General features: G+C 40.2%; 2 protein-coding genes across 2 annotated transcripts; one reads left to right on the forward strand and one right to left on the reverse strand.

The window, feature by feature from the left end:
* Positions 1 to 2,981: 2,981 nt before the first annotated feature.
* Positions 2,982 to 7,714, forward strand: LOC134286705 (uncharacterized protein K02A2.6-like). The gene is made up of 2 exons (XM_062848361.1): positions 2,982 to 4,289; positions 6,008 to 7,714. The coding sequence occupies exons 1-2, from the start codon at positions 2,982 to 2,984 to the stop codon at positions 6,836 to 6,838; spliced, it is 2,139 nt and encodes a 712-aa protein (XP_062704345.1). The 3' UTR covers positions 6,839 to 7,714.
* Positions 7,715 to 9,380: 1,666 nt separating this feature from the next.
* Positions 9,381 to 10,742, reverse strand: LOC109397955 (chymotrypsin-1-like). Its single transcript, XM_062852518.1, has 4 exons — positions 10,427 to 10,742; positions 10,183 to 10,357; positions 9,700 to 9,921; positions 9,381 to 9,638 (listed from the first exon to the last, which is right to left on the reverse strand). Exons 1-4 carry the CDS (start codon positions 10,651 to 10,653, stop codon positions 9,486 to 9,488), a joined length of 777 nt encoding a protein of 258 aa, XP_062708502.1. The 5' UTR covers positions 10,654 to 10,742; the 3' UTR covers positions 9,381 to 9,485.
* Between the last annotated feature and the right edge of the window lie 241 nt (positions 10,743 to 10,983).

Consider the following 10,983-nt stretch of genomic DNA (forward strand, 5'->3'; position numbering starts at 1 on the left):
TTAAAGAGATTTTATAGTTTCATAGGATTTCCAATGAAACGTTACGCTTATGCGTCCACTTTTAAGAATGTTACAAATCGGCCATGCATTTTTTCAACAATTTTCGGAACAAACTACCTATTTTTATTTCCGTATATGATAGTACCCCAGGATACATGGTCATGGGCTGCAAAATCTCAATATTGCCAAAAATGCACATGGGACAATTATGCTTCCACCGGCAGTACAGGGGATACTCAAAATAACTGGGACAGGTATACATTTTACTTTTCAAAAAATATTCAACTCGCTGTAACTTTTCGAAAAGGGCATCGAATATTCTCAAATTTTTACTGTAAGTTGATCAACTAGTTGTATATTAGTGGTCCAATTTTGAAAAAGATCGGGCTATTGCACACGAAGTAAGAAAGATTCTAGAAAAGGGTGTAATTATCCGATAGCCAACTTTGAGCTGTTATATCTCCGGATTCAATGAACCGAATGCAATAAAATTTTGATCATTTATGACTAATATAATGAACTTTGAAAAACAGTTGACTTAATTTAAAATTATAAATAAGAAAAAAAGTTATGGCGATCTCATTTATTCCATGTTTTTTCAGTAAATTTATCTATTTTACATATGCATCCCATTATTTTTTCAATTTAATGAAGGCTATTTGGTGGCCTGCCTTTGAAACATAAATATATTCAATTCAATTAGAGGGAATTTAAATGAACTATAATTACTATCTCGAATTTTGAAACAATGATAAAGTTTTGGATAAATTTGTGTTATATTAGAAAAAGAATCTAATCGAAACAATTTTCTTCCGTGTGAAGAATTTTAAGTTTAGTCAAATGTTTTTAATAGCTCATTATATTAGTCATAAATGATCAAAATTTCATTGCATTCGGATCATTGAATCCGGAGATATAATAGCTCAAAATTGGCTATCGGAAAATTATACCTTTTTCTAGAACCTTTTTAACTTTGTGTAGAATGGCCCGATCTTTTCCAAATTTTGACCACTGATACACAACTAGTCGATGAACTTACAGTAAAAATTCGAGAACATTTGATGCCCTTTTCCAAAGTTACAGTGATTTGAACATTTTTTGAAAAGTGAAAATTTTACCTGTCCCAGTTATTTTGAGTATCCCCTGTAGATATGCAGCATAACTATACCATGATTCAACTAAAAGATTAATGATATACATTGAAGTGACAAAGAAAAGTAAATTTGGAGTCAAAGGACAACTCCCAAGGAACAATTCAAAGTCATAAATAAGCATGCATGTTGAACTATTGCTGGTTTATAACATTCGTAGCTGAACAAAACCAAATGCTGAATAATAAGCTGAAATAATGCTATTTACATTGTAAATAAGCCAAAATGCAACATTTGGCACGTATGTGAACAGCAATTTAATTATAAGCTTAACAAACGTCAGCAATTTTTGTTTGTTCGATTTGCTTTTACTAGCTTTAATATAAGCTGAAGAAGAACTTTCTTCTACGCGTTAAAAAGCTTATGTTTCACAGTTTTCGATAGCTGATTATTGTGGTCTACATAAGTTTAACAAATGCTTTTGATGTTTAATACTTCAGCTATTGTGGGAACGTTCAATAATGGTTCAACAGTAATGGTTCAACAGTGACAAATAAACATGATTGGACCATAATTGCACCTCGCACTTCAATTTGTTTTTGTTTTTGCAGCAGGTTATTGTAGCTGAATACAAGTTTAATATGAGGCTGATATAACACAGATTACTTCCGACTGTAAATCCTGTATCGCGCTTGCAGAAAAGATTGCTGAATAACTTCTCCACTTTTGTTTGAACAACGCCTGATTACAAGCTGTGATGAAATAATGTTAAACTGTAATTCAATCAAATGTGGAATAAAAATGTCATTGCAATGTTGGTTAAATGAATGATTGTTCCTTGGGCTGCCCTTAACCTTCCGTCACTCGCGTGGTTGACTACCTGCGTCAGCACCACGCTAATGCTGAGTACAAAAAGCAAGATTTTTTGATCGTGTTGTACAAAATACAACAGCGCGATCGCTCGAGGGTTAATATTTTTGTATAGGTAATTATATTTCAGCTTTTCCTTCTGATTATATGCACTGCAGCAATACAAATGTGGGATGTTATAGAGGAATGGCCTGAAGCCATGATCAAAGAAGCCTATGTTAATTAAGTTGTTTGACCAGCTATCAGCGCTTCCGGTGACAGAATCAACATCGTTGGCGAGTTCAAGGCCCAGCTTACCATCAAGAATTCAACAAACGAAGGTATTGTCTACGTGTCATCAAACCCAGATTTGAATGTCCTTGGAATAGACACAATCGAACTGTTCGATCTGTGGTCTGTACCCTTCAATTCGCTGGTGAACGCTGTCCATCAAAAGCCGCAAGACACCGTTGAGAAGCTCCGTTTGAAATTCCCCGAAGTGTTCCAGAGCTCACTTGGTAGGTGCACAAAAGCAAAAGTGAAACTATACCTGAAACCAGATGCCCGTCCAGTGTACTGTCCAAAACGACCAGTCGCATATGCAGCACTTCCAAAGGTTGATGCCGAACTTCAACGCCTTCAAGACAAGGGAATAATCTCTCCAGTGAAGTTTTCCGACTGGGCCACACCGATAGTCGTGGTCCGGAAATCAGACAACGTGTCCGTTCGAATTTGTGGCGATTACTCTACCGGACTGAACAATGCGCTAGAATCAGATGGACATCCACTTCCACACCCAGATGATATTTTCGCTGATCTTGCAGGCTGCCGATATTTTTCCCAACTCGACCTTTCGGATGCGTACCTACAAGTCGAGGTTGAGGAGGAATCGCAAAAGTACCTGACCATCAACACTCATCGAGGACTGTTCAAATACACCGCTTGCCACCAGGAATCAAGTCCGCCCCCGGTGCATTTCAACGAATCATCGATAGCATGGTCGCCGGCATTCCAGGAGTTAAACCATATCTGGATGACATCATGATTGCCGGTAGGACTAAGGAGGAACATGACCAACGTCTTAATGAAGTTCTGGAAAGGATCAAGGCATACGGATTTCATTTGAGGATGGATAAATGCCGCTTTGGCCTCTCACAAATCAAGTTCCTAGGACACATCATCGATCAAGACGGCTTACGACCAGATCCAGCGAAGACAAGTGCTATTTCGCAGATGCCAGCTCCCAAGAACGTGTCGCAGCTTCGATCATACCTTGGAGCCATCAATTATTATGGACGTTTCGTCAAGCAAATGAAGGATTTACGAGCACCCATGGACTACTTGCTGAAGAAGAACGTTAAGTGGGAATGGACGGATAGCTGCCAGAAATCGTTCGAGAAATTCAAAACGCTGCTGAAATCAGACCTGTTGCTGGCCCATTTTGACCCAAACAAGGACATTATTGTCGCAGGAGATGCATCAAAAGATGGCGTAGGCGCAGTTATTATGCATCGTTTTCCGAACGGATCAGTGAAGGCTATTTCGCATGTTTCAAGATCTCTCACCGCTGCAGAACAGAATTATGGACAAATTGAGAAAGAAGCCCTGGCTCTAGTGTTTGCTGTAACCCGCTTCCATAAGATGCTATTCGGTCGGAAGTTTATTTTGCAAACGGATCACAAACCGCTACTCAAGGTGTTTGGAAGCAAGAAAGGCATTCCTGTATACACTGCCAACCGACTTCAACGTTGGGCTCTAACACTGATGCTGTACAACTTCGACATCCAATTTGTGAAAACTGAGGAATTCGGACATGCTGACTTGCTTTCAAGATTGATGAAGTGCCATGAACGAGTCGACGAGGAGTATGTCATTGCTTCTATACAAATGGAAGCCTATGTTCAAGCCGTTCTCAGTGATTCCACATCAAGTCTACCAGTTACGTCTCAAATGATCGCTGCTGAAAGCTCGAAGGATTCCGCTCTGAAATCAGTTATGCTTCACATAAACGAAGGTTGGCCCGAACATTCCAAGGAGATTAGTGACCCAGCCGTCCAGCAGTTTTTCACTCGCCGGGACAGTCTTCAAATCGTTCAAGGATGCATCATGTTCGGAGATCGAGTTGTTGTTCCTGTTCGTTTTCGGAAACGCATTCTTCAGCAGCTACATAGAGGTCACCCTGGAATGGACCGGATGAAGTCGCTTGCAAGAAGTTTCGTCTACTGGCCCAAGATCGATGATGACATCGAAGGACTTGTCCGGTGCTGCAGATCATGTGCTGAAGCTGCCAAGTCACCTCGCAAAACGGATTTGGAATCGTGGCCTGTTCCATCGAAGCCGTGGGAGAGAGTGCACATCGATTATGCTGGCCCGATTGACGGTTTCTACCACGGGGCTGATCACTTACATAATAATATTTAATATTTCTATTAACTATGATAAATATACTTAATTTTATCACCGACGAACCGACGTGACAGTGGTGATTCAAAAGTGTCCCCCCCAAATTTAACGGTCGACCACCAAAGCGAGCGATCGCTTCTGTCAAATCAGCGCAGACGCGAACCGTTTCCTATATGAACACACGGGGGTTCGGTGTCGAGCTATCAAATCATCGCGAGCCGTTATAGAGGTGGCGATAGTGTTCGGCTATTTTTCATCATGGCGTCGCGGACAACAAATTTGAATTTATTTGTTCTAGCTGTCACGTCGGTTCGTCGGTGATTTTATGGCAACAATGTTATGCTATAAAATAAATCCTTGAACTGAAAATTGGATCTCAGCAATCTTGATCCTTAAGGACAAGGTATTTGGAGTACATAGCTCAAAATTTCTAGAGCACCGTTTTTTAGAACCGTTGAACGGATTTGGATGAAAATGCATCACGCTAATTGTTCAGTGGTTGTCAACAGCGTGATGCATTTTAATCCAAATCCGTTCAACGGTTCCAAAAAACGGTGCTCTAGAAATTTTGAGCAATGTACTCCAAATACCTTGTCCTTAACATCAACAAAACTATTTATTTGGCTGTCATAGGGCAGTGCATGAAATTATCTCCTTCTCTTTCACTCTTACAGAAATTTTGTAAACAACAAGGCCACGAAACGTCAAAATCCCATACAAAATCAAAACAGTGCAGTGCCCTATACAAGTTTTTTCTTCTGTAACTAGTTGTAAATCATCCGAAACGAATGAAATGTGATGCGAACACGGGATTAAAATACGGTCCTCTCTATAATCGTAAAAGATCTTTGTTGGGGAATGGTCTTTGGCCGGGCAACCTTCGACAGCCGAGTAGTGGGAAAGTGGTCCCAAATAAGAATTCATCCAAAGAAGGTGGAGGGTATCTCGTTGACACCACCAGGGTTATTATTAGCTTTATTAGGGAGATTTTCAGCCCGAGGCTGGTTCATTTCCAAAACCACCAGGGTTAACAGATTGATAAATCCACGGGTAAATCCCACAGTAAATCCAGTGCTGAGAGAGCTCAGTATGACGATTATTGTGCGTTTACGTTCAAGAGCTGTTGAACCTTGCAGGCTCCTTGCCCAACCGGTTGTATGCTCTCTAGAACTGACTAAAACAATACATTTTAGATGGTCAACCACAGTGAGAGTTGGAAATACAGACGTTTAAAATAGTAGTTCTAACCATCCAGCAACTCAATCCCTATCACCCTAATTCTTGTTTACGGACGTATCCACTTTCGAACGATTTGATTCGTTCGAATCCGTATCGCATTTAATTTTGCTGACTCAAACGGGAATGCGAACGATTTACGTTCGAAAGTGGATTCGATCGAAAACAAGAATGAGTGTGTATATCAATTACATCCAGTACCACGCAGAAAGCTTCGCAGATTCGTCCCTTAGACTAGTTTCATCCACGGTTTCTACTATTTTCTGGTAATCGACGCTTTCTCAAAATGGCCGGAAATTTTTCGTACACGAAGCACTACCACATCAGCGACGCTGGACATACTTCAGGAAATCTTTGCAAGATTTGGTAATCCAAGGACACTCGTTTCGGACAACGGAACGCAATTTGTTAGCGCCCGCTTCTAGCAGTTTTGTGATGAAAATGGAATAACGCACTTGACAATTGCACCATACCATCCGCAGTCTAATGGACAGGCTGAGCGCTTCGTAGACACCCTTAAGAGAGGACTCAAGAAGCTTCGAGAAGGAGGAAAAACCACGACGTTTCAGCATCTTCAAACTTTCCTGTCCGTCTACCGGTCGACCCCGAATCGAAGCGCACCTAATGGCAAGTCTCCTGCAGAGCTTTTCCTTGGAAGAACTGTCTCTACACCGTTAGATTTGCTGAAGCCCAGGAGAACTACCTCCGTAGCCGTGAACGACAAGCAAAACGAACAGTTCAATCGACGTCATGGGACCGTGAAAAGAGAGTTTTCTGCTGACGATCTGGTGTATGCGCAGATTCACCATCGAAATGTGACTACTTGGGTTCCTGGCAAGATCATTGAGAGGAAAGGTTCTGTGAACTACAATGTACTTCTGGACAATGGTCGTCTTATCCGCTCTCACACCAACCAATTGAGAGGACGTCATCTGGACACTCATCTGGAAACTTCCTTCGAAGATGTCGATGCAGATCATCAGCTACCATGGACCATGCTGCTTGAAGAATTCAATATTCCTATTCCATGTTCAATCCGCAATGATCCAATCGATGAACTTCCGCAGAATCCGGTGGAGGTTCATCAACCAACCGAAGAACTGCCACCTGAAGATATACAACCTGGGGAAATGCTACCTCCGCTAATTGAAGAAGATGTTCCTGCAGACAATGTTGAAGATAATGAACCCCAACCTACTAACAACCCGATACGGAACCGAAGGCTTCCTTCGTGGCTCTCACCATATGATCTTTTCTGAAGGGGGAGATGTTATAGGGCTCTGCGTGAAATCATCTCCTTCTCCTTCACTCTTACAGAAATTTTGTAAACAACAAGGCCAAGAAACGTCAAAATCCCATACAAAATCAAAACAATGCAGTGCCCTATAGAGGAATGGCCTGAAGCCATGATCAAAGAAACCTATGTTAATTAAGTTGTTTGACATTATACTTTTCTACGATTATTACTGTTCCAACCTCCGAAGTAAATAGACCTAAACTACAACTAGTCTTTAATTCATTGGAGTTGTGACATGGGAGATGTTCACGACATCCCAGAGCCACAGGCAACGGGACTCAAATTGAATGACATCGAGCAACGAATTGAGTCGCATTCGGCTTCTCAGTTTTTTCCCTCGTTACCCGGGGAAAATGATGACATTGAAAAAATAAGGCATCCGATAGGAAAAATATTTTACTACAATAATTCTATCGGGTATGGCATAATGTCGTTTGGCATAGTCTTTTGGCATAATCTGGCATAATAGTCGATTGGTAAATGGCCGTTTGGCATAACAATAAGTGAAATGGCATTCATCATTTTCGTGTATGATAAATATCTGTGTTATTTTCAAAACTTCAAACATCACGAGATTCATCATTTTAGTACGGAGCTACAATGAATCCACAATCCTTTTTCGCGCGAGAATTCTTTATAAGGGTAAAATATGTGACCTTCAACAGTAGAATGACCGTGAATTACTTCGGTAGGCCATATCTAACTTCATTTGCCTTTAATATAGAATTTAAAAATTTAAAAATATTTGGCAATATGTTTAGATAGAAATAACTGATATCTGGGAACTTTTGTATTCTGGGTAGTTTTGTTCTCTTCGTCATGGAAGGCTTTTTGAAACCTGTTGAATTCAAAGTTGGCCGATAAATACCCCCAACTTGGTCAGGCAACTTGGCCGATAAATACCCCCTCATAACGAAGAGAACAAACCTGTCGATAATATTCAGTCACCCTAAAAAGACTTACTAAAGCTCAAGCCATTTAAATCAATAGCATGACCATTACCCAGAATCAGCAAATTATAAATTTTGTGTCAATATGTAAGTAAAATACTCTGGTAGATTTAACAAATAGTTTGTGAATATAATTAATATTAATAAAGCATATTAAACCTTTTTTGGATTTTTGAAATCAAATCTTGTTTTCATTGAGTTTTTGAAATGATAACAAAATGATATCTTAATTTGATATTAAATAAAAACAATTCGGAAAGAAAACTTATTTTGATTTCATTTTGTTATCAATAACAAAATGAGTTATCAATTTGTTATAGGTTTGTTCTCATTCCCTGCTCGGGTATCTTGTAGATGATCCTAATGATACATTTCGGAAGTCTGACCATTATTTTTGAAGCAGCGTACGATTCTGTAAAAAGAAATTAGATTCGGCAAATAATGTCAGAACATGGCTTTCCGGCGAAAGCTTATGCTCTTCTAAAGAGGGAGCCAGCGAGGATTGGCTTGAAGAAAAACTCGATTAAGACGAATCACATAATAGGACACAATCAGCGAAATACAAGATTTGATTGAGATTTGAGATTGAGATTTGATTTGATGACAAAGTCTCCATTTTTGCAATGAAATGGTGCAAAAAGCGTGGGTGTTACATGTATGATTCGTTACCTAATTTTATGCAGCTGTAGAAGAAAAACTTTGGGCAGCTGTGTTGTTGCATTCTGCATTTCAACTGCATTGCAACTTCAACAATACAGTTACCCAAAGTTTTGCTTAAACAGTATCAAATAATGCAAGAAATCATAGCACCAATGCTGTATCTACTTCAACGACGTGCATCTGGTTTTCCAAGATCCCCGGCTGTCATTCGTGGACGACCTGAAGTTATTCCTGCGCATCCATTCAACTACAGACTGCCGTTTACTTCAGGAGCAGGTCAACTGTTTTTGCAGAGTTTCTTTTTACAGCTTCTAGCTGTAATAATATCGCATTACGACCTTCAAAGCGCTGCTGATATGTGGATTTGTGAACGAAATGTACTGCATAGTGGTAGCTTTTTTTGTTAGTGGGGACTCCTATTCGATTTTTTCAAGTTTTCACATCCTCCGGGAAATCGGCCGGAGTTGAAATAGAGTGCAGTAAAGGCAGCTCCAGTGATAAGTGATTGATTGTCGAAAACCGAGTTTGGTAGCTGTATGGTGCTTGTTTTGCAGCCGTGTATTAGCTTATGATTTATATTTGACTAGCTTCCCTTTTATTCAGCGTTGATTGCTTTATTTCGATGTTTACACAACTGAAAGCAAATGACTAAAGCTTATAGCACTGAAAATATTAGTTGGGTAGATTGTGAATCTATACTAGGTACACCAAGTGAACATCAATGTTCAACCACGTTTTCTGCGGAATAGCTCGATACTGAGGCTTTCTCTTCTTCGTAGCAATTAGTGGATACGAAGAAATGTGATGTTGATGAAATAAATGTGGTCTATCGTTGCAAACAGCAATTTTTGTCACCGATCTTTTAGCAAAACAAATAAGAACGCGCAAAACAAATAAGTTAATAATACGCAATTTTCCATTTGCTCTTTCAATGCAACTTTATTAATGAGACATTCTTCTTTGAAAATGTTTTCCGTTTTAGTGTATGGATATAGTCGGTTACGCTGAATTCTCAGCAAGAGTAGTTCGAACCCACTCGTGGAAATATGATACACGTGCATAGGCGTCCGGATATCCAAATGCGCAGGGCACGCCAAAGTTCACCAATCCTACTAGCTTTCCATCAAGAGTTAGTGGTCCACCAGAATCTCCCTGAAATGATTAAAGTTTTGTAGTACCTCGCTGCTGAACATAAAATGATTAGTCAACTAACGTTGCACGCTCCTTCGCCGCTTCTGGTAAGAGTGCAAATATGGCCAATATCAACGTTACTGCCACCACTTGCGGATTTCTGCTTGCACTCTTCGTTGCTGATCGTTTTGAGGTCCAGTGTCTGCAACTTCGTCGGAACGGGTCCTCCAGCCGAAGTTCTACCCCATCCCGTCAGAGTTACCGTCCGGTTGGCACCTACTTCCTTCTCCCAGTACACAATAGCCTTAACGACGCGTAGTGCGTCATCAGCATCATTGAAATCTCGCTCGAAATTTCAAAGTGATAAAACTCAGTTACCAAAGCGCAAATTTGGATGAAAATGTATCATCCCATATGCTCACTCGTGGTGAGTGTGATGATACTTTTTCTACTGCGTGACTGCAGAATTGCCCGTTTTTTATCACTTCAAAAACGCGAGGCAAACAATCATTGAAAATTAAAAAGTCAATGATTCCTATGAAAATTCTGTGATGCACCAAGTCACCTTAACCTTGGCGGAGAATTGTAGCTTGGATTTCAGGCGAACCAATGCCACGTCGTTGTGAAATTGCGGTTTGTCGTAATACTTGTGCTGGAAGAATTTGTCCGTTTCGTAGAGATCTCCGCCTTCCTTTAGACTGTTGGTTCCGACCAGTACGTTCAGCTGCCCGGGTTTTTGACTATTAGATAATAAATGGATTAAAACGTTTGAAAATATGTATGATGATAATAATTGTTCATTATCTTACCCATTAACACAGTGGGCAGCCGTCAGAACCCACCGTTCGGCTATTATGGAACCACCACAGAGGTGTCCAAAGCCCTGCAACTGCAATGATACTTGATGGGGCACGGATCCATCGGCAGCCTCATGGCCACCGACCACTCGATTCACGTAGTTATCGTCCAACTGAAGCATTTCTGCAGATATGATGGTAACCATTAAGGCTAACGAAATAACTACTGCGTTTGCCATGTCGATAATTTTTTACTAGATAGGTTTTTGATTTGAAAGATACTATATTCTCAGCGTCTGACTGTGTAATGTAGATCTGAACGAACTTCATCCTGTTTTATACTTATGTGAATAAGGGAAGCACTTGAAACTACTCAGAGTGATAGCCTTCGACAAAGATTTGATTATTTCATTTGAGGTAAACCTTAAATCGAACCTCTTTAAAATAAGGAAGACACACGAACTTAGAAATCCGCGTACTTGAATGGGATGATCTGTAAGTGGTTGTAAATATTGCCCTACATTTTGTAATCTAGAAGTGCGGGGTTGTAAACAAAACGAAAGGAAATC

This window comes from Aedes albopictus, chromosome 2 (genome assembly GCF_035046485.1).
Source record: "Aedes albopictus strain Foshan chromosome 2, AalbF5, whole genome shotgun sequence".
Taxonomy (NCBI): domain Eukaryota; kingdom Metazoa; phylum Arthropoda; class Insecta; order Diptera; family Culicidae; genus Aedes; species Aedes albopictus.